At 47.6% G+C, this 23,491-nt stretch overlaps 1 protein-coding gene across 1 annotated transcript in view; it reads right to left on the reverse strand.

The window, feature by feature from the left end:
* The window catches only part of LOC311220843 (CUGBP Elav-like family member 4), a gene marked incomplete at both ends in the record, with an annotated part of 114,429 nt that overhangs the window by 67,912 nt on the left and 23,026 nt on the right, over window positions 1-23,491 (reverse strand). Inside the window, one exon of the mRNA XM_084304487.1 lies at window positions 21,787-21,934. Coding sequence (XP_084160613.1) covers window positions 21,787-21,934 — 148 coding nt within the window. The remainder of the gene's footprint in view (window positions 1-21,786; window positions 21,935-23,491) is intronic.

Consider the following 23,491-nt stretch of genomic DNA (forward strand, 5'->3'; position numbering starts at 1 on the left):
CTCCCCCTCCTCATCTAAGGAGGGGGAGTGAGAGAGCGGTTGTGGTGTTCAGCTGCCTAACACCACAGCTACCTGAAACCAACACAGTCCTTTTTGGCACCCAACCTGGGGCACGAAGGGTTGAGATAAAAATAGAATTGTTCAAATCGCGTAAAACTAACACACTTACTTGCTAGTAACCATGTTCAGTGTCCAGTTAATAATAGCTTGTTTGTTCATATGTCATGCAATCTGTGTCACGTTCTCCTTTCTCCTTGTGGTGGTTTTACTCAGGTGGACAGTCGAGCTCCACCACAACCGCTCTCTCACTCCCCCTCTCCTCAAAGAGGAAGGGGGAGAAAATACAACACAGAGAACTCGAGGTTTGAGATGAGAAAGGTTTAATTAAAGGGAAAGGGAATGGGGAGAAAAGAAACAAAAGAAACAGTCAGTCCGCGCGGAAGCACAGAGAGAGGGGAAAAAAAATTATTCTCTACTTCCCATCAACGAGCGATGTTCGGCCACGTCCTGGGAAGCAGGGCCTCAAAACATGTAGTGGTTGTTCAGGAGGAACAGCCCCCTCCCCCACGAGAGCCCCCCTTTTTATTGCTGAGTGTGACATCAGGTGTTATGGAATATCTCTTTGGTTGGTTTAGGTCAGCTGCCCTGGCGATGTCCCCTCCCCATCACTTGCCCACCCCCAGCCTGCTGGCTCTTGGGGGCTTGGAAGGAGTCCTGATGCTGTGCCAGCACTATGCAGCAATAGACACAACACTTGAGTGATATCAGTGCTGTTCCAGCTACGAGTGCAGAGCACAGCACTGTGTGGGCTGCTGCAGGGAAAGGTGACTCCAGCCCAGACAGACCCAACACACTTGCAACTTCAGACCATGCGCACAGGCGGTGGGTGCTGGTCTCCAAAACAGCTGCATTCAAACCCTGTTGCCTTAACAGACTGGAGACTTGGAGACTGAAGCTCCTTCAATACAGCCACAGAACTGGCTCAGCTTTACCCTTCAGTGGTACACCACTGAAGCACAGCTGCTAGGATTCATAGACTGACAAGCTCAAAAGATCCAGTATTGAAGGGGTGATTTTGCAAGTCAGGAATGAATGAGGCAGATTAAAGAATAGGTACCTACCTCTGTACTAATACTTAACAAATATATGGACACTGTGAGGCCGTAATCACCAAGAACTTAGGGGTTTACAGGTCCTTAATGTGCACCAACATTTTTCCATGGTCCTTGGGATTTGATACAGCCCTCTTCTCCAGGCTGTAGTTTTGCTGGAAAGATCTTCCTAAAAAATTGGTGTACACATACTAATAATACCAATCATAACAATAAAAAATTAAATAAATGTTACTAATTGATCCTAGTCACCAAAATACACAAAGGCATATTTTACCCTGGAGCACTCAGATTAATCTAGTCTGTTAGGAAGTCAAACATTCAGTCAAATACTCCAGGCAAAAACTCTGCAAAAGCCCTAACAAAAAAAAAAAAAAAAAAAAAGAAAAGAAAAACAAAACAAAACAAAAATCTTTCCATCTCAACTAGTTCTGAAAACTCAGAAGATTCAACATCACTGGGGAGTTTGTGAGCTACAAGGAAAATATAACGCAGAAGTACAAAAGTACAAAAGTCTTGCCTAGTTACTGCTCAAAGTAACTGGGGGAAAAATAAAAATAAATAAATAAAATAAAATAAAATAAAGAACACAAAACAACTGGTAATGCAGCAAAGGAAAGCCCAGAAATATCAATAGTATTGAAAAAAATAGTTATAATTTCTTCCTACACACAACTTGTAAACATTTAGCCATGAGTTTAACTTTAAGCAGAATTGAAATCAAGGGTCTTACTGTGCTAGAAGTTAGAAGTTACATGTTTGTAGCAGGTTAGAGGGATGGGGAGCTCTTCGTGGCTTAGGTCAGCTGCCCTGGCAATGTCCCCTCCCCATCACGTGCCCACCCTCAGCCTGCTGGCTCTTGGGGGCTTAGAAGGAGTCCTGATGCTGTGCCAGCACTATGCAGCAGTAGACACAACACTGGAGTGATATCAGTGCTGTTCCAGCTACGAGTGCAGAGCACAGCACTGTGTGTGCTGCTGCAGGGAAAAGGTGACTCCAGCTCAGACAGACCTAGCACACTCCTCTACATCCGATCCGAGAATGTGCTACAATCTGTGTTCACTTTTTTTAATTCGCTGTGCTGCCAAGCACTGGCCTTGAGTTTAATCTGGCATTCAGGCTCTGCACTGTTATCATTTGGGTCTCATGGAAACTATCTTTTAGAGAATATTCAGAACTACACTGCCTTCCTTTCCTCATCTGGATGTCACTTTATGAATAATATCAGGAATGGTACCTCCTCCTTCTTTCACAGTGGGCTAATTACAACAGTTTTTGACTATTTTGAAGATCCATCTGTAACCCATATATTGCTATTTCTAATTCTAAATAACAGGTTTCCTCTTCTCTCTAAGATTACTCAATTTTTTTGGAAAGCTTTCCCCAGGAATCTGTCTTAAAACAGTCTTGTGGCAGGTTGCAAGGTGTGTGGGAGGATGTAGGAAGGTACCTGTCACGGGTGTCTCCTCCAATAGTTTTGAACTTCACCCCTGAATAAGTGCGAAATGGCAGGCACCATTTTGGGAAATGGCAGGCACCACTAAAGCAGAGCCATCACAAAAACAGCAGGAAGAAATGGAAATCATAAAGGAATCAGAAACCACTGGATTCCTATCCCTGAGTGAGTTGCGAGAAATACGAAAGGAATATGGTCGACGCCCAGGCGAGCACATCCTCACCTGGCTGTTTCAATGCTGGGATGCTGGGGCCAATAGCCAACAATTAGAAGGAAATGAAGTCAAGCAGTTGGGATCCCTCTCTAGAGAAATGGTAATTGACAAAGTAATTGGGAGAGGGGCACAGGTTCTCACCCTCTGGAGATGACTCCTGGCAGCTGTGAAAGAAAGATATCCCCATAAGGAAGATATTGTATATCACATAGGCAAGTGGGCCACTATGGATAAAGGTCTCCAGCATCTGCGGGAATTAGCTGTGCGGGAGATGATTTATAGTGATTTGGACAATGCCCAGACACCTCAAGATCCCGATGAAGTCCAGTGCACAACATCCATGTGGCGTAAATTGGTGCGGAGTGCACCATCAGCACATGCCAGTACACTGGCAGTAATTAACTGGGATGAGGGGATGGGACCAACAGTGTATAATCTGTCCTGCCAGCTTCAAAAATATGAAGACAATCATCTCTCTGCTCCGCTATGGGCCTGTGTCTCAGCTGTGGAGAAACTGAAAGATTTGACCACCTCGTAGAACGAGCATATTCCCCCTCATCTAGACGGAGTGATATTTCAGCCACTAAGAATCAGCATTTTTCTGCTCAAGAGAGAGAGTACCCAAGACGCACACCATGTGGCACCTTGTGGTTTTATCTGCGTGACCATGGGGAAGATATGAGGAAATGGGATGGCGTACCTACTTCAAACCTAGCTGCTTGGGTACGTGAACTGAAAGGAAATACAGCAGCAAGAAGAGGGGCTCCTAAGAGAAATGCTGCTCCAGTTTCTATTGGGCAGTACCCCAGAGGCAGTAGAAGAGCTGATGTTATTCTTGACCCTGATGAAGGGACCTCTGCCTCTCATTTGCAAGAATTAAGTGGCAGACGCTCCAACCAGGACTAGAGGGGCCCTGCCTCTGGCCAGGTAGGGGAGAGGGATAACCGGATTTATTGGACTGTGTGGATCTGATGGCCTGGCACATTGAACCGCAAGAATACAAAGCTCTAGTGGACACTGGCGCACAATGTACCTTAATGCCATCAGGCTACCAAGGGACAGAACTCACCTGTATCTCTGGAGTGACAGGGGGATCCCAACAACTATCTGTACTGGAAGCTGAAGTGAGTCTAACTGGGAATGAGTGGCAAAAGCATCCCATTGTGACTGGCCCAGAGGCTCCGTGTATCCTTGGCATAGACTATCTCAAGAGAGGGTACTTCAAGGATCCAAAAGGATATCGGTGGGCTTTTGGCATAGCTGCTTTGAGCACAGAGAATATCAGGCAGCTGTCTACCCTGCCTGGCCTTTCAGAAGACCCTTCTGTTGTAGGATTGCTGAAGGTTGAAGAACAACAGGTACCAATTGCTACCACAACGGTGCACCAATGGCAATATCGCACCAACTGAGACTCCCTGATTCCCATCCATGAGTTGGTTCACCAGCTGGAGAGTCAAGGAGTAATCAGCAAGACTCGCTCACAATTTAATACTCCTATGTGGACAGTGCGAAAGTCTAATGGCGAGTGGAGGCAAATGGTGGACTACCGAGGCCTGAAGGAAGTCACGCCACCGCTGAGTGCTGCAGTGCCGGACATGCTAGAACTTCAGTACGAACTAGAGTCAAAGGCAGCCGATTGGTACGCCACAATCGATATTGCTAATGCATTTTTCTCCATCCCTTTGGCAGCAGCATGCAGGCTGCAGTTTGCTTTCACTTGGAGGGGCATCCAATACTCCTGGAATCGACTGCCCCAGGGGTGGAAACACAGCCCTACCATTTGCCATGGACTGATCCAGTCTGCACTGGAGCAAGGGGGAGCTCCTGAACACTTGCAGTACACTGATGACATCCTCGTGTGGGGCAACACAGCAGAAGAAGTTTTTGAGAAAGGGAAGAAAGTAATCCAAATTCTCCTGAAAGCTGGTTTTGCCATTAAACAGAGTAAGGTCAAGGGGCCTGCACAGGAAATCCAGTTCTTGGGGGTAAAATGGCAGGATGGACGTCGCCATATTCCAATGGATGTGATCAATAAAATAACAGCAATGTCTCCACCAACTAGCAAAAAAGAAACGCAAGCTTTCCTAGGCCTTGTGGGATTCTGGAGAATGCATGTGCCAGGCTATAGTCAGCTTGTGAGTCCTCTATATCAGGTGACTCGAAAGAGAAACTATTTTGAGTGGGGCTCTGAGCAACAACAGGCCTTTGAACAAATCAAACAAGAAATAGCTCGCGCAGTAGCCCTTGGGCCTGTCTGTACCGGACCAGATGAGCAAAACTTACTTTACACTGCAGCTGGGGAGCATGGCCTCAGCTGGAGCCTCTGGCAGAAAACCCCAGAAGAAACTCGAGGTCAAACTCTGGGGTTCAGGAGCTGGGGCTATCGAGGATAAGAAGCCAATTACACCCCAACTGAAAACGAGATAGTCACGGCATTTGAAGGTGTTTGAGGTGCTTCAGAAGTTGTGGGTACAGAAGCACAGCTCCTCTTAGGACCACGGCTAGCTGTGTTACATTGGATGTTCAAAGAGAAAATTCCCACTACACACCATGCAACTGATGCTACATGGAGTAAGTGGATAGCGTTAATTACACAGCGGGCTCGAATGGGAAAACCTAATTGCCCAGGAATCCTGGAAGAGATTATGGACTGGCCGGAAGGCAGAGATTTCGGAGTACCGACAGAAGAGGTAACCCGTGCTGAAGAGGCACCACCATACAATGAGTTGCCCGAAGACAGAAAGCAGTATGTGTTGTTCACTGATGGATCCTGCCGTGTGGTAGGGAGCCATCGGAAATGGAAAGCTGCTGTGTGGAGTCCCACACAACGAGTTGTGGAGGCCATGGAAGGGGAAGGCGAGTCGAGTCAGTATGCAGAAGTAAAAGCCATACAACTAGCCCTAGAGATCGCCGAAAGAGAAAAATGGCCAGCATTGTATCTCTACACTGACTCATGGATGGTGGCAAATGCTCTGTGGGGGTGGCTGCAGCAATGGAAACAGAGCAACTGGCAGCGCAGAGGTAAACCTACCTGGGCTGCTAACCTGTGCAAGATATTGCTGCCCGGGTAGAAAACCTGGATGTAAAAGTACGTCATGTAGATGCCCACATGCCCAAGAGTCACACTACTGAAGAACATCAGAACAACGAAGAAGTGGATCGAGCTTCGAAAATTGAAGTGGCTCAGGTGGACCTAGACTGGGAACGTAAGGGTGAGCTGTTTGTAGCTCGATGGGTCCATGAAACATCAGGGCATCTGGGGAGGGATGCCACATTCCTGGAGAAGAGGAGGCTCAGGGGTGACCTTATCGCTCTTTTTAGGTACCTCAAGGGAGGCTGTAGCGAGGTGGGGGTTGGCCTGTTCTCCCACGTGCCTGGTGACAGGACGAGGGGGAATGGGCTTAAGTTGAGCCAGGGGAGTTTTAGGTTAGATGTTAGGAAGAATTTCTTCACTGAAAGGGTTGTTAGACATTGGAACAGGCTGCCCAGGGAAGTGGTGGAGTCACCATCCCTGGAAGTCTTCAAAAGACGTTTAGATGTAGAGCTTAGGGATATGGTTTAGTGGAGGGCTGTTAGCGTTAGGTTGGAGGTTGGACTCGATGACCTTGAGGTCTCTTCCAACCTAGAAATTCTGTGTGATTCTGTGTGATACAGATGGGCTCGTGATCGAGGGGTGGACCTGACCATTGAGGCCATCACACAGGTTACCCATCAGTGTGAGACCTGTGCTGCAATCAAGAAAGCCATGAAGGTAAACTCTCCCTGGAACAGGGGGAGGTAGCTAGGGTTTCAATATGGTGAGGCCTGGCAAATTGACTACATTGGACCACTCCCACAAACCCACCAAGGCAAACGGTACATACTCACCATGGTAGAAGCAACTACTGTGTGTCTGGAAACATACCCTGTAAACCATGCCACGGCCTGAAACACTATCTTGGGCCTAGAAAGGCAAGTGCTGTGGCGTCATGGTACACCAGAGAGAATTGAGTCTGACAATGGGAGTCATTTCCGAAACAATCTTGTTACCTCCTGGGCCAAGAGGCATGGTATTGAGTGGGTGTATCACATCCCTTATCATCCACAAGCCTCTGGGAAGTTTGAGAGGTAGAATGGACTGCTAAAGATTATGTTAGGAGCATTGGGTGCTGGGACATGGAAACTGTGGGACATAAGTCTACCAGAAGCCACTTGGCTAGTTAACAATAAGGGGTCTGACAGCCGTGCTGGTCCTGCCAAAACAAAACCCCTACACACTGTGAAAGGAGCTAAAGTTCCCATAGTGCATGTAGGAAGGTGGATGGGGAAGGCAGTATGGGTTGCTCCTGCCTCCGGAAAAGGCAAACCCACTCGTGAGATTGTCTTCGCCCAAGGACCAGGGTATACCTGGTGGGTCATGCAAAAGAATGGGGATATCAAGTGCGTACCTAAAGAAGATGGTGCTTGTGTCCAGACATCCAACTCCACCTGCCCTGAGTGGCCACTTTGGCAGATGAAGACCTAATCGTCAACAGTTCTTATGAACATTTTCCAAGAACGACCTATGGAATGAAAAGATATACCTGCCTATTAATCCTGTCCTGTTAAATCCTTGTCCTGTTAAAGGACGAGGAATAATGATGAGAATACTTGTATGTTAAAGTATGGGGATCTGAGTGTGATACAAATGTTATGGAATATTGGAGGCCATACTGGGTCTGACTGGGATGTTAACTTTCCCTGCAGCAGCCCATACAGTGCTGTGCTCTGCACTTGTAGCTCGAACAGCAGTGGTATCACTCCAGTGTTGTGTCTGCTGCTGAGCAGTGCTGGCACAGCATCGGGCCTGTCTCTCTAACCCTCCTAGGGGGTGGGCAAAAAAGTGAGAAGAGAAACATCACCAGGGCAGCTGACCTAAACCAACCAAAGGGATATTCCATACCATGTGATGTTACACTCAGCAATAAAAGGTGGATACAGGAAGAAGAAGGGAGGGGTAGGCTCTCGTTATGAAAACGTTGGTCCTCCTCCCGAACACCGGCTACGTGCGTTGAGGCCCTGCTTCAAGGACGTGGTCAAGCATCGCTCATTTGTGGGAAGTAGAGAGTAATTTCCGGATCCTGGGCCAGGAGCTGGCAGGGCTCATTGAGAGGGCTTTAAACTAGGTAAGAAGGGGAATGGGGCTGAAGCAAGGATTGTTGGAGCTGTGCCGGGGGAACAATAGCAAGGCCGGGGGATAAGGCAATGGCCCAGCTGAAGTGCATCTACACCAATGCACGCAGCATGGGTAACAAACAGGAGGAGCTGGAAGCCATCGTGTAGCAGGCAGGCTACGACTTGGTTGCCATCACGGAGACGTGGTGGGACCACTCTCATGACTGGAGTGCTGCAATGCCTGGCTATAAGCTCTTCAGAAGGGACAGGCAGCACAGAAGGGGTGGTGCTGTGGCTCTCTATATTAGAGAGTCTTTCGAGGTTGTAGAACTCGAGGCTGGGAATGACAAGGTCGAACCCCTTTGGGTTAGGATCGGTGGGGCCAACAAGGCTAGTGTCCTGGTCGGGGTCTGTTATAGACTGCCGAACCAGGATGAGGAGACGGATGAGGAGTTCTACAGGCAGCTGACAGAAGTTGTGAAATCGTCAGCGCTTGTTCTCGTGGGGGACTTCAACTTCCCTGACATATCCTGGAAGCACAACACAGCCCAGAGAAAGCAGTCTAGGAGGTTTCTGGAGAGCGTGGAAGATAGCTTCCTGACGCAGCTGGTTAGTGAGCCTACCAGGGGTGGCGCCCTGCTAGACCTTCTCTTCACAAACAGAGAAGGACTGGTGGAGGATGTGATTGTCGGGAGCTGTCTTGGGCAGAGTGACCACGAAATGGTAGAGTTCACTATTCTTGGAGAAACCAGGAAGGGACCAGTAAAACCACTGTATTGGACTTCCGGAGGGCTGACTTTGAGCTGCTCAGGACACTGGTTGGTAGAGTCCCTTGGGAGGCGGTTCTGAAGGTCAGAGGAGTCCAGGAAGGCTGGGCGCTCTTCAAGAGGGAAATCTTAATGGCACAGGAGCTGTCTGTCCCCACGTACCCAAAGATGAGCCAGCGGGGAAGAAGACCAGCCTGGCTTAACAGAGAATTGTGGCTTGAGCTTAGGAGAAAAAAGAGGGTTTATAATCTTTGCAAAAGAGGGCAGGACACTAAAGGAGAACTATAAGGATGTTGCGAGGCTGTGCAGGGACAAAATTAGAAAGGCCAAAGCTCATCTGGAGCTCAATCTGGCTACTGCCGTTAAAGACAACAAAAAACGTTTTTATAAATACATCAACACAAAAAGGAGGACTAAGGAGAATCTCCATCCTTTACTGGATGCGGGGGGAAACTTAGTTACAAGAGATGAGGAAAAGGTGGAGGTGCTTAATGCCTTCTTTGCCTCAGTCTTTAGCGGCAACACCGGTTGTTCTCTGGATGCCCAGTACTCTGAGCTGGTGGAAGGGGATGGGGAGCATAATGTGGACCTCACTATCCACGAAGAACTGGTTGGCGACCTGCTATGGCACTTGGATGTATGCAAGTCGATGGGGCCGGATGGGATCCACCCGAGGGTACTGAGAGAACTGGCAGAGGAGATGGCCAAGCCGCTTTCCATTCTTTATCAACAGTCCTGGCTATCAGGGGAGGTCCCAGTTGACTGGCGGCTAGCAAACGTGACGCCCATCTACAAGAAGGGCCGGAGGACTTACCCGGGAAACTACAGGCCTGACAGTTTGACCTCAGTGCCAGGGAAGCTCATGGAGCAGATTATCTTGAGAGTCATCACGCGGCACTTGCAGGGCAAGCAGGCGATCAGGCCCAGTCAGCATGGGTTTATGAAAGGCAGGTCCTGCTTGACGAACCTGATCTCCTTCTATGACAAAGTGACGCGCTGGATGGATGAGGGAAAGGCTGTGGATGTGGTCTACCTTGACTTCAGCAAGGCTTTTGACACCGTCTCCCACAGCATTCTCCTCAAGAAACTGGCTGCTCTTGGCTTGGACTGGCGCACGCTTCGTTGGGTTAAAAACTGGCTGGATAGCCAGGCCCAAAGAGTCGTGGTAAATGGAGTCAAGTCCAGTTGGAGGCCAGTCACTAGTGGCATCCCCCAGGGCTCGGTGCTGGGGCCGGTCCTCTTTAATATCTTCATCGATGATCTGGACGAGGGCATTGAGTGCCCCCTCAGTAAGTTTGCAGATGACACCAAGCTATGCGCGTGTCGATCTGCTCGAGGGTAGGAAGGCTCTGCAGGAGGATCTGGATAGGCTGCACCGATGGGCTGAGGTCAACTGTATGAAGTTTAACAAGGCCAAGAGCCGGGTCCTGCACCTGGGGTGCAATAACCCCAAGCAGAGCTACAGGCTGGGAGATGAGTGGTTGGAGAGCTGCCAGGCAGAGAAGGACCTGGGAGTACTGGTGGATAGTCGGCTGAATATGAGCCAGCAGTGTGCTCAGGTGGCCAAGAAGGCCAACAGCATCCTGGCTTGCATAAAAAACAGTGTGGCCAGCAGGGCTAGGGAGGTGATCGTCCCCCTGTATTCGGCTCTGGTGAGGCCGCACCTCGAGTACTGTGTTCACTTTTGGGCCCCTCGCTACAAGAAGGACATCGAGGTGTTTGAGCGGGTCCAGAGAAGGGCGACGAAGCTGGTGAGGGGCCTGGAGAACAAGTCCTACGAGGAGCGGCTGAGGGAGCTGGGCTTGTTCAGCCTGGAGAAGAGGAGCCTCAGGGGTGACCTTATTGCTCTCTACAGATACCTTAAAGGAGGCTATAGTGAGGTGGGGGTTGGTCTGTTCTCCCACGTGCCTGGTGACAGGACGAGGGGGAATGGGCTTAAGTTGCACCAGGGGAGTTTTAGGTTGGATCTTAGGAAGAACTTCTTTACCGAAAGGGTTGTTAGACATTGGAACAGGCTGCCCAGGGAAGTGGTGGAGTATCCCTCCCTGGAACTCTTTAAAAGACGTTTAGATGTAGAGCTTAGGTATATGGTTTAGTGGGGACTGTTAGCGTTAGGTCAGAGGTTGGACTCGATGATCTTGAGGTCTCTTCCAATCTAGAAATTCTGTGATTCTGTGATTTCTTTCCTCTGCACTTCCACATAGCCTTTATTTGTTGTTTGTTTGTTTTCCTCCCTTTTTCCCTTTCCCCTTCCCTTTTCCCTTTACCCTTTTTTTCCCTTTTGTTAAATTGTTTCATTAATAATAATCTTTCCTTTATTTTTATTATTATTGTTATTATTATTATTATTATTATTATTATTATTATTTCCCTTTTATAAAATTATCCTTATCTCAGCCCGTAAGTTCTTTACTTTACTTCTTCTCTTCCTCATCTAAGGAGGGGGAGTGAGAGAGCGGTTGTGGTGTTTAGCTGCCTAGCACGATAAAACCACCACATGCACTTAAACAGTACCTCTTGAAAAAGGAAGTGTGAAATGTGTTCATCTAATTCTTGTCAGTATGGAACAATTCTAGGGCCGCATGGTATGATGAATGTGACCTTCTGTCTTACATACCCTTGTATAACCACAAGTCTAAGAAAAACGGAGTGGTTAATGTATATAGTTCTTGTATCTTGCAAAGGAATGTTTTAGCAATTCATGTCAATAGAGAGCTTGAAGGGAAATGTATTTGTAGGCTTTTCCTTGAAGTCTCTGATATCTGGGGGGGGTTCAGAATAACTGCTAACTATTATGACTATTGCATGGGACGCTATGCAAGTCTCTGATATCTGGCCAGGAGATTAAGGAGACGGGGAGAGCTGAAGGGCGACTAAAAGACAAAGCTTGCAGGGAATACTGCACAAGTCTCTGACATACAGCCAAGTTGGACAAAGGAGAAGGACAAGAGGGAGGAAGACTATGAGCCTTCAGCACGAGAGACCCCCAGAGACCCCCAGAGGGACCACCGGAGACTGATACACATGCTCCAGTAGGAGGGTTTGGATTCTGGAAACTAATTATAATAACCCTGTTTTTTCTAGAAGTAGTAATGAATATGTATTAGCCTAGGAGCATAAAAATCAGCTGCTTGATGTAACTGGTGTGCGTCTTGGTGGAGCAGAGACTCCCGGCACACCCAGCGCTGTTTGCTTACCTCTATTCCTTTAATAAATTGTAAACTTTGATTATAGTCCTATTTTGAAGACTGAGCCATTTATACAGAAGATAGAGAAGGAATTAGCCCGATAATTGATCAACATGCTGTCGTGGTTCCGCTCGAGTGGGCAGCCGAGCTCCACCACAGCCGCTCTCTCACTCCCCCTCCTCAAAGAGGAATGGGGAGAAAATATGTGAAAAGGGCTCAAGGATTGAGATAAGGACGAGAAAATCACGCAATAATTATTGTAACGGGCAAAACAGACTCGGCATAAGGAGATAGTAAGATTTATTGCCTACAACTAACAAGCAAGAGAAGTGAGAAAACAAAGGAAAAAAAAACAAAAGCACCTTCCCCCCCCATCCACCCTCTTCCACCTCCTCCCCCCGAGCGGCGCAGGGGAACGGGGAATGGGGGTTATGGTCAGTCTACAGCACTTCTTCTCTGCCGCTCCTTCTCGGTCACTCTCGTCCCCTGTGCTGTGGGGTCCCACCCACGGGATGCAGTCCTTGATGAACTGATCCGGCGTGGGCTTCCCACAGGCAGCAGCTCTTCCAGAACTGCTCCAGATATGGGTCCGTACCACGGGGTCCATCCCTCAGGAGAAAACTGCTCCAACCTGGCTCCCCTACGGGCAGCAGCTCCTGCCGGGTCACCTGCTCCTGCGTGGGCTCCTCTCCACGGGCTACAGGTCCGGCCCAGAATCTGCTCCGGCAGGGGTCTTCCACAGGCGGCAGCCTCTGTCAGTGCAGGGCCACCTGCTCCACCGTGGTCTCCTCCACGGGCTGCAGCGTGGAACCCTGCTCCACCGTGGTACTCCATGGGCTGCAGGGGGACATCCTGCTTCACCATGGTCCTCACCACAGGCCGCAGGGGACTTCTGCTCCGGCGCCTGGAGCACCTCTCCCCCTCCTTCTACACTGACCTTGGCGCAAGGCTGTTCCTCGCTCCTCTCACTCTCCCGGCTGCTGTGTGGCGCAGCGTTTTTTCCCTGTCTTAAATATGCTCTCACAGAGGCGCAAAACAACATCGCTTATTGGCTCGGATCTGGAAAACAATGGGGCCCTTCCCAAACATGGGGCAGCTTCTAGATCTTTCTCACAGAAACCACCCCTATGGCTCCCTGCTACCAAAACCTTGCCACGTAAACCCACTACATTCCACCCCTCGCCTCTGTTAAAAGCATATTTAAGATTACTCACAATATACTCTTACTTTACAATTATCACAACAACCTTCACAAAATTCACTTAAATCAAAACGAAAAAGAATTCACCACACCAAAATAAACATAACATCATCACAGCACCGACAAGGTGGACATTTTACACACACACCACCCCTCGTCCCTTCACCACACTAACATATCACAGTTACTGCTTTCTTAAATTCTTCACAACTTGTACATTCCTAACAATCATCCTGCACATATTTTTGCCCGTTACTTCTACTAACTATCATCCTTATCTCAAATTCCTCGAGCCCCACGTTGGGCGCCAAAAAAGACTGTCGTGGTTCCGCTCGAGTGGGCAGCCGAGCTCCACCACAGCCGCTCTCTCACTCCCCCTCCTCAAAGAGGAATGGGGAGAAAATATGTGAAAAGGGCTCAAGGATTGAGATAAGGACGAGAAAATCACGCAATAATTATTGTAACGGGCAAAACAGACTCGGCATAAGGAGATAGTAAGATTTATTGCCTACAACTAACAAGCAAGAGAAGTGAGAAAACAAAGGAAAAAAAAACAAAAGCACCTTCCCCCCCCATCCACCCTCTTCCACCTCCTCCCCCCGAGCGGCGCAGGGGAACGGGGAATGGGGGTTATGGTCAGTCTACAGCACTTCTTCTCTGCCGCTCCTTCTCGGTCACTCTCGTCCCCTGTGCTGTGGGGTCCCACCCACGGGATGCAGTCCTTGATGAACTGATCCGGCGTGGGCTTCCCACAGGCAGCAGCTCTTCCAGAACTGCTCCAGATATGGGTCCGTACCACGGGGTCCATCCCTCAGGAGAAAACTGCTCCAACCTGGCTCCCCTACGGGCAGCAGCTCCTGCCGGGTCACCTGCTCCTGCGTGGGCTCCTCTCCACGGGCTACAGGTCCGGCCCAGAATCTGCTCCGGCAGGGGTCTTCCACAGGCGGCAGCCTCCATCGGTGCAGGGCCACCTGCTCCACCGTGGTCTCCTCCACGGGCTGCAGCGTGGAACCCTGCTCCACCGTGGTACTCCATGGGCTGCAGGGGGACATCCTGCTTCACCATGGTCCTCACCACAGGCCGCAGGGGACTTCTGCTCCGGCGCCTGGAGCACCTCTCCCCCTCCTTCTACACTGACCTTGGCGCAAGGCTGTTCCTCGCTCCTCTCACTCTCCCGGCTGCTGTGTGGCGCAGCGTTTTTTCCCTGTCTTAAACATGCTCTCACAGAGGCGCAAAACAACATCGCTTATTGGCTCGGATCTGGAAAACAATGGGGCCCTTCCCAAACATGGGGCAGCTTCTAGATCTTTCTCACAGAAACCACCCCTATGGCTCCCTGCTACCAAAACCTTGCCACGTAAACCCACTACACATGCTTAACACCAGAGCTAACTTTGTTTACTCTTTTAGACCTGAAGGATGCCTTCTTTTGCCTTCCTCTCCATGAAGCCAGACAGAAAATCTTTGCATTTGATTGGAAAAGCCCTAAGAGTGGGTGCCAAACACAGCTCACATGGAAGAGGTTACCTCAGGGCTTCAAGAACTCACCCACTTTGTTCAGAGAACAGCTTGCAAAGGACTTGGAGACCTGAGAAGCCCTACCAGGAGAAGGAAGGCTGTTGTAGCACGTAGATGACCTCCTAATAGCCATCCAGACAGAAGAAGCATGAGTGACCTGGACCGTAAGCTTCCTAAACTTTCTGGGACAGGATTGCAGGGTATCGAAGAAGAAGGCTCAGGTGGTAAAGCAGAAGGTGATCTACCTGGGTTATGACGTTAGTGCCGGACAACGGACCTTGGGGCAAGATCGTAAAGAAGCGATATGTCAAACCCTGAAACCCGAGACAATAAAAGAACTGTGAACCTTTTTGGGAATGGTGCATATTGTGGATCTATAATTACGGATCTTTTTTTAAAACTGCTGTATGTGCTCATTGCAAATGGGAACAGGGACCTGCAATGGACAAAGGAGGCCATGCGAGCCTTTGACCAATTAAAGAAGGCTTTAATGTCAGCTCCAGCTCTGGGATTTCCAGATGTAAATAAACCATTCTTCCTCTTCTCCCATGAGAAACAGGGGATTGCCCTGGGAATACTAGCACAGGACCTGGGCCCATATTGAAGGGCAGTTGCTTATATTTCTAAGCAGCTGGATGCTGCCGCCAAGGGATGGCACACAAGTTCACCTTGGGACAGAAAATAACTGTGCTAGTGTCTCACACAGTGTCCACAGTGCTGGAAGTGAAAGGTGGTCACTGGCTTTCCCCACAAAGGGTCCTGAAATCAGCAGAAACCAAGGAGAGCCAGTACACCATGACTGCCTGGAGACCATTGAAGCTACCTACTCCAGCCGTCCAGATCTGAAGGACACTCCTTTTGATGGTGTGGAAATATGGAAGCAGCTACGTCGTCAGCGGAAAGCGACGTGCTGTATATGCAGTTACCACTTGCAAAGACATAACAGAATCTGGAAAATAAACATCTATAGGGACTAAATAATGAGATTATTGGAAGCAGTTCGGCTGCCTGAAAAGGTAGCAATCATGTACATTAAGGCACACCAGAAGGTGAGCTCAGAATTGGAGGAAGGAAATGATCTGGCAGACAGAGAGGCAAAAGAAGCAGCAGAAGGTGAGGTAGCAACTGAGGGAGCCCTGATTGCAGACAGGCAAACTCCCCTTGAAGGTAAGCTTGTATATAACAAAAAGGATAGAAAATGAATCGAAAGACAAAAAGGAAAATATAACCAAGAGGGTTGGGCTATTACCAAAGAAGGGAAGGGGAAGCTAGTCATCCCCTCCAATTTATTGTGGTCACTGGTAAAGAAGCAACACTGTAAAACACATTATGGAATAGACGCTTTGTGTAACTATCTAATTGGAAAAATTATTGGCAGGAACTTATATGCTACCATCACTCAAATAACTTAACAGTGTGATCTTTGCCTCCAGACGAACCCCAAAAATACCCCCAAACCAAAACTGAGTCAAATTGGAAAAGGCCATGGGCCTGGACAACAGTGGCAAATTGACTTTTCTGAACTTCCAAGAAAAGGGGGGTGTCGATATTTACTGGTGTTAACAGATACCTTTTCAGGATGGCCAGACATTTTCCCCACTAGGACTGCCAAAGCCTGAGAGGTAACTAAGTCTTTTGTAGAAAAAACTTTGAAACCACAGTGGGAAGGACTATACCAGGTGCTTTTTACTACCTTCACCACAATTAAGATCAAGGAACAAAGTGCCTGGATTCACCATTCTCAAGTGAAGAAAGCTCCAGAAGCCCTCTGGAAAGTAACGCTGGGTAACGGTGAATTGAAACTAAAGCTCGGTCGAGCAAAATGAGGACATTACGGTCAGGAGTATTTAGTAATATAATTTGCAGAAAAAATAGTTAGCAGAATTGTTTTATTTTTGTGGCTTATAGTTGTAATTGTGATTCAAGAATTGGAAGGTGCCTCTATGATAATAGAGAATGGTGAGTGGCCTTGGTCTGAAGCCGTAACAACAGAGGATAAGAGTATTAATGGAAAGTTAGCAATTGTGGTTATATGGTGAACAAATGGTGACCATTTATATACATTAAAAGAATGGCAAAAAATAGGAGAAGAATGAACACATCAAAGAACCATAGGGAATGAAATTAAAATAGGGTGCCAAATGATTAACAGCCCCTACAATCATCCTTATTGGCATTGGGAACTAGCCAATGGCAAGTCTCAAAGGTGTTACCGAGATGGGAAAAGGCTGAAGACCAAGACCACAAACTAATGATAGATGCACTTAGTATGGTTCAAGATAATGTATCCTTAGCTCTTAGTTGTATACAAGCACAGTCATGGATGCAGGCAATGGCTGCCTTGATCATTAGGGAAGGAAGTGAAGGCGTTTTCCCAGCTGAAGTCTGAAAGACTGTTTGGGACAACACCAATGATTTTGAGAAGTTCCAATCTTGGTGGACTCTGGTAAATTTTACCTATGATCCCATTGTTAACATGGCTACTGCCTTTGTGCTGACTATACGTAATGCCACAGTTTATGTTATCCACCCCATCATTGCACTAGGATTAAACCATGAGGAGACAGTGCTCTATCCTTCGGAGCATAGAACATGGGCACAGAAGGAGAATGGGAAATGGCAGTCTGTAAATCTGGAATCATGTGTTACCCGGGAACAACAAGGATTTTATCTGTGAAAGCAACACAATTGATGCTCAGGACGTATATCTTGACACTGAGCAAGGTGTTTTGTCTCACTTTAAGTTGTTAAGCAACTCAGCCTTCGGGCCTTACGTATCCTATTCTTCCCAGATCGAAGAGAAACATATCCGGTCTCCTTTTAAAGGCCAATAGGGCCTGGGTCAAAAGGCACGTCCAGGTCACCGGGGGCGTAACAGCAAAGGCCTGCGATGGCAGTAGCAGTGGGGAGTCCGATGGTGTAGCAGAAGGATCAATAAAGGAGCCTGCAGCTCCCTCACTGTCTGGTAAACCACATGCTTCTGACTGTGGTTCTGACATGGCTCTTTAAGGCCTCAGAGACTGCTCGCCAGGTGCCGAGCAATCCCACTGCAACCTTGCCATTTTTAGTTGCAGGGTCCCACACCTTGACCTCAGTTTGGTTCCATATTTCAGGCTCATAAACTGTCCGATTGTTAATAAGGAGAATAAGCTGTAAGGTTACCAGGACAGTCTTTGTTCCTAAGGACGTATGATTCCCCATAATGAGCAACTGCTTACCAGCGAGGGGCAGTTGTGTGCGCAGGTCCGCTTCTCTCAGCTTGAGCTTCTTTCCAGCTCTGGTGCGTCTATTTCCAGTGACTTTCTGTACAAGCTTCTTTGAGCGGTTTGCTGAGTTTGGCCGAACCTATCTTCATGAGGCAATCAATGTGCCTGTTCCCCTCCTGGTCTCCGTTCTGCTAGCCTGTTCCTTTTCATTCCTTCTTTCTACTTCTTTTTGATGACATAACTTCATTATATCGTGTTGCTTTTTTATCTTGAGGGCAGGCTCCCCTCTTATACCCTTCACCCCACAGCAGCCCTTTTCAAAAACAACTTTTCATTGGTCAAACAACTTTGCCCGGCAACAGCAAACACCCAGCAACTTCCATGCCTTAATGGCTGGAGAACAAGCAACCTGAAACTGCATGGGGTCTCCTGAATCACCCTTCTTTGTTCCCTCTAAACTCTTTTACATCCCTGTTGGCCTCATCATTAAGAATCTGATGTTATCATCAATGATGGGGCTTGGCGACCCCCATGGCCACACTCCCACATCTCCCCCTTCTTTATTAATATCAACCATCTTCTTGGCACAAATTATTACTCAGTATATCACAGGCGTCATCAAAATGCAGGCAAGTAGCATAGTTATTCTGGTCTGAGTTACCCACTGGGACTGCCTACTGCTTTGCATTGACTGCAGGCAAGCCAGATGACTAGTTCAAACTGGGTGTCTAATTTTTGTATGGTTAAAGCCACGTGAGATGCACCCTGCCTCTAGTCTGTTAGATCTGCCTGTATCCAAGAGTCTTGAAGTTCCCAGGTCTCATGGGAACTCATGAACATCAATGAACTCATGGCCATGACCTGAAAAACCTGTTGTCCTGGGGGCTGGATTAGGAATTCTGCAGGAGCAGGTTCTGGTCTGAAAGGGAGGTGAGAACACAAAGGGCCTGAATATACCAGCACAGAGGCACGGTGCCCAGCTACTATCTCCAGGAATTCTGGGTTACCAAAGTCTTTTTTTCTAGCAGTTTTTCTTTTTCTTAGGAAAGATCAAAACACTTTTTTTTTTCTCAATGTTCCAAACACTTTTTCTAACGCTTGTTTTTCACAGAAGTTTGAAATGTTTCATTTTCATTCCAAGTCAGAACAAAGATATACTTCAATGACTGGAAATCCTGCTATGAAGCAGAATGATCATTTTCCATTTGGCTTTCTGAATGCTAACAGAAGCCATCAGGAAAATTCACTTTAGGCTTCAGGTATCTCTTGGCTACTCAGAAATCATTGCTAGTGTTGTAGGCTTGCTTGCTCAGACGTATGTGAAACATTTTCTATGCATCTTATCACAAGCTTTGTGAGTGTGGCAGTAATACAAGGACTCATTTCAAAGTCTAAACATTTCACCCAAGGAATAATTGTCAGTGGGCATTTCCACAACCCATTACAGAGGATTTTCATGAAGGAAGCAACACATTTAAGGTAAATCTACAATAATGCCAAAGTGAATGTGCTCCATGATTGAAAATATGTCATAAGGAGAGTGCAAAATCTGCCACCATGAAAGAGATCAAGGGATCATCTAAACCAGAATCTTATTTTCAGTAATGACCAGTCATGGGTGCTCTGGAAAGCATGTAAAAAACATGACCTTTCTTTCCTCCTGTATTCTGACAATAAGAGTTTAACAGTTCCCAGAAGGCAGTGGGCACATCAGAAGAGGAGCAGAACTTACACGGAAGAAGAGCTAGGATATTTTTCATGTCCTGGATATCATGGCAGACACGGGATTTGGCTGTTGCACTGGCATTTACACACCTATATCACAGGACTGCTATTCTCAAGACATTTATATGCAAAATTGCTTGTGCTTTTTGGGGTGAGGCCATCATGAACCACAGCCTGGATTCAGCTTTCCAGGACCTGAGAACATTTGAATTCCAGGCATTCTTTGTTTCATAGAATCGTTGAATATCCCGAGTTGGAAGGGACCCATAAGGATCATGAAGTCCAACTCCTGGCACCGCACAGGTCTACCCAAAATTTTAGACCATGTGACTAAAGAACGTTTGTCATTCTCTCTGCTCCCACGAACACAAAACAAATCTAGCTAATGCAAATATGATAATCTTTCCAGCAGCGGGTTTAAAGGGTGCACATATAATTAAGCCACTTTTCTATTTGGATTCGCAGTAGCTTCATTGACTCTTTGTTTATAAATTTATTGTTGTGTAAACATATATTTCAAAATGTGTGGTGTAAGATTTTGAGTCAAGCACTTTTTCTTGGTTCTCCATAAATTCATGTGGAATGAGATCTATCTTTCTTTCTCCCCTTTCCCCTCCACCCTCTCATATAATACAATCTGACCCAGTAGTTGCTGACATTGTTCCCAGCTACAGATTGCAAAGAGATGCTAAGCTGTGTGTTAATGGGGAGGGTTTTTTTGGCAGGCAGAGTTAGCAGAACTGGATTCATTAGAACTGTATTCAACAGCCTCCAAGCCTGCTCTGCTGCAGTACCTTATCTCCCTGCCATCCAGTGTTTCTCAGCCATGAGGTATCTTTCCTGGCTCAGTTGTCCCTTTCCTGCTCCAGTGCTGGTGCAGACTTCTCCATGTTCAGCAGTGAAGCTGCTCTCTTACAACTCTGCTCTGCAGGAGTCCCAGATCCTGCCTTCCCACCACTGGCTGCACCACGGCTGGCTCAGGCCTAGCTCAGTCCTCTCAACCCAAACCCATGTCAAACTGCTCCTCTCCAGGCTAGCTCAGTGCTTCAGTGCATTGCTCACTGCAATGCCATGTCACTGAGCTCAGTATCACCTCCAGTATCTCTCATAGGAACAACTGGCATCACCCCTGGGACACTTCTATCCCAAACTGTCCCTTAGAAATGGTCCTTCTCTGCAGTTACATCCTTGAATCTTCTGCTTCCCTACCAGAGTCAGCAGTACATTACAAAGCTCTCAAAATTCTCACTTCTTTCACAGTTTGGCCCTGCTTTCCCCAGCTGCCACCCTAGTGCTTGGCTGTTAGGCCACCCGCCACTGCATGACTACCTGTCCTGCCCAGTTCCTTGACCTGTGCTTCAAGCCCCAGGAAAGCCAGTCCTGTTTCCATCCCAGATTAATTCTCTGCCTCTGAATAACATAACCCACCTCCGAGCACAGGCTTCTTGTGACCTGTCACAGTCCAGCTAGACCCTGGCAGCCCTTCACTGACTACCTGTCTCTGCTCCAGCAGCAAGAAACCTTCTCGCCAAATGCTTGCATTCCAGGTAGCACCAAAGGTCTTCCCTGAGCACCTCAGTACTATTTCACACCAGCACAATGCTTACGTGTGCCAAAGACACAGCTCATCTCATTAACAACATAGCATCTCACCACAAACCTTATTTTGTTTGTTTTTGGACATGCCTGGTTGTGACAACACTAGCACTGATCCTTCATGTGTCTATGAACAACCAATAAACCAGCACAGGTCACTGGGATGTTTTGTGATGCTGTTCCATTGATGCTAAGAGCTAAGGGGAAGCTGTATAAGGGATAACACAAAGGGTCATGGCTGGGAGCCCTTCCCAATGCCTTCCCTTCTGGCATGCTCCCTCCTTCCTCCAAAACCCATTGCATCCCATCTCTGGTGGGTCTCAGCCCCCTCATTCTCCTCACCAACCAGTGAGTGCTGCTCAGCACAGCGTACTGCTAGCCCAACAGTTCACTACTGGCCCCCTCTTTGACTTTGCTATCGCACCTTTTTCATGATACAGACACTGACCCCCAGCTGGACCCAGTCCCAGCAGAGGTTCCCTCTTCCAGCCCCCAAAATGGATCTGGTCACCTTGCTCCTTCCTTCTGGTGGCCTTCACCAGCAAGACCACCATTTTAGAAAACACTTACTGTAGGAGAAGCTGACAGCTAACACATCCTTCCACATCTCCTCTGCCACGTGGCTAGCATTTCCTGCACTTTGCCCTTTCTACCCCTCTCGGCCCCTTACCTGAGGTTGGTGTTATGGGGGCAGCCGCCAGGCCGTTCATGTTCAGAGCCGCCATCTGCTGCATCTGGGCTGCGGCAAAGGCTGTCATGGGGTTCAGGTAGCCACCCTGCACCACCGATGCCATGATCGCGGCCTGCTGCTGCATCAGCTGGAACAAAGAGAGCAGGGAAAAAATACCACGCGATCACCAGCAGAACAGCCTGGGGAACCAGCACCAGGATGGAGGCCACACACCAGGGTGTGAGGGATCCCTCTGGTTTGAGATGTCAGCTCACCACATCTGTGGTACCCCCCCAACCTTGGCCTTCCTTCTCACTACAGGAGGTAAATTGTATCATTGCATCTTGGGGTCTTTATGGCCCCCACATCCCCAGTGTGTTCCCCTGTGTGGAGGCCTCCTGTGAGCTGGACTCAACACTCTGACTGCCAGGCCCTTCCTTGATGAGAAAGGCAGAGAAAACACTTTATATGTTCCTGAGCAGAGAGGTTTCATAGCTTATGTTGCTTGTATCAAAGCTCTGGGAAAACACTGGTGGCTGCTGAGGGGAGACCAGTGCATGTGGAGCAGTGAGGAGAGAGGATCCCCTCTCCAGAGCAGTAAGCTGAGCTAGTTCTCTGGGGATAACTTGACCCATTTTCATCTGGTGGTGAGAAAAATCACTCTTTCTCATGCTGCTGGGATTTCCTTATTTATTTTTTTTTCCAGAATGTCATCAAAATGCTGCCTCTTCTAAAGCACCTACAAAAGGCAGAAACAAGGAACCTGGGCTATATTTTCAGGCATTTTGCAGTAAGAATTTTGGAAGAGAAGGGTGGAAAATGGGTAACTATGCCAGAAATGCTTCCTATATTAAAACCAGACTTTGCTATCATTAGTTTTCACTCTGAGCCTAATTCATGGACAGTGCAGTTCACGTGTACAGTATGGCTGCAGTAGGCCAGTAAAATGCTCCTGGTGTAAAGAAGACAGCTTAGATGAAGCTGCCTCTTGTCTCCCTTCCCTGGAGCTGTACAAAGAGCCAGACAAGGTACATCTGAGGTCCTGTGAGACAGTGTCCAACCCCCAGTAGTGACTGACGGTGGATGCTTAGAGAAAGGATGGGGAAGATAAGTCAGAATTATAGGACATGTTGTGAGGTTTTTTAAATAGATATATAGTAACCAAAAACCAAATCCTGATGCATTTCCTTGTTGGCTACTTTCTTGTTGTTGTTTTTTTGTTTTTGCTTTTGAGAGGTATTTTCAAATGGCCACTGAAAGAGGATGAGCAGGGACTGAAACCTCACTCTATTCATTCCCCAGCCTCTGGTAACATGATTTGATGATAACAGCAGAGAAGGAAACTATTTTTTTTATAAAGATTACAAGTGACTCATGTCTTTTCTGTCTTCAGGATGAGTTTTGATGCTCTCTGTAATTTTACTTTCTCTCCCATCAAGAAAACCCTCTGATGCTGTTGTTTAAGCACATGGGATATGTTTCTCAGACTTCAAAAGTCACGACAAAAAAGTCATGACAAAGTTGTGAGAAAGTCTGACAAAGTCATGACAAAATCTGTCCCTTACTGTTTAATATTGAAATATTAAATTGACTGTTCTTACATATACACACTGAAACAAATCCTTGAAATCACTTCTCTCACTCAAATGCTGAAAATTTCCTTGTCACCATCTGTGAAGAGACAAAATTAAAGGATGCTCTGCCA

This window comes from Netta rufina (assembly GCF_964035555.1).
Source record: "Netta rufina genome assembly, chromosome: W".
Lineage (NCBI taxonomy): Eukaryota > Metazoa > Chordata > Aves > Anseriformes > Anatidae > Netta > Netta rufina.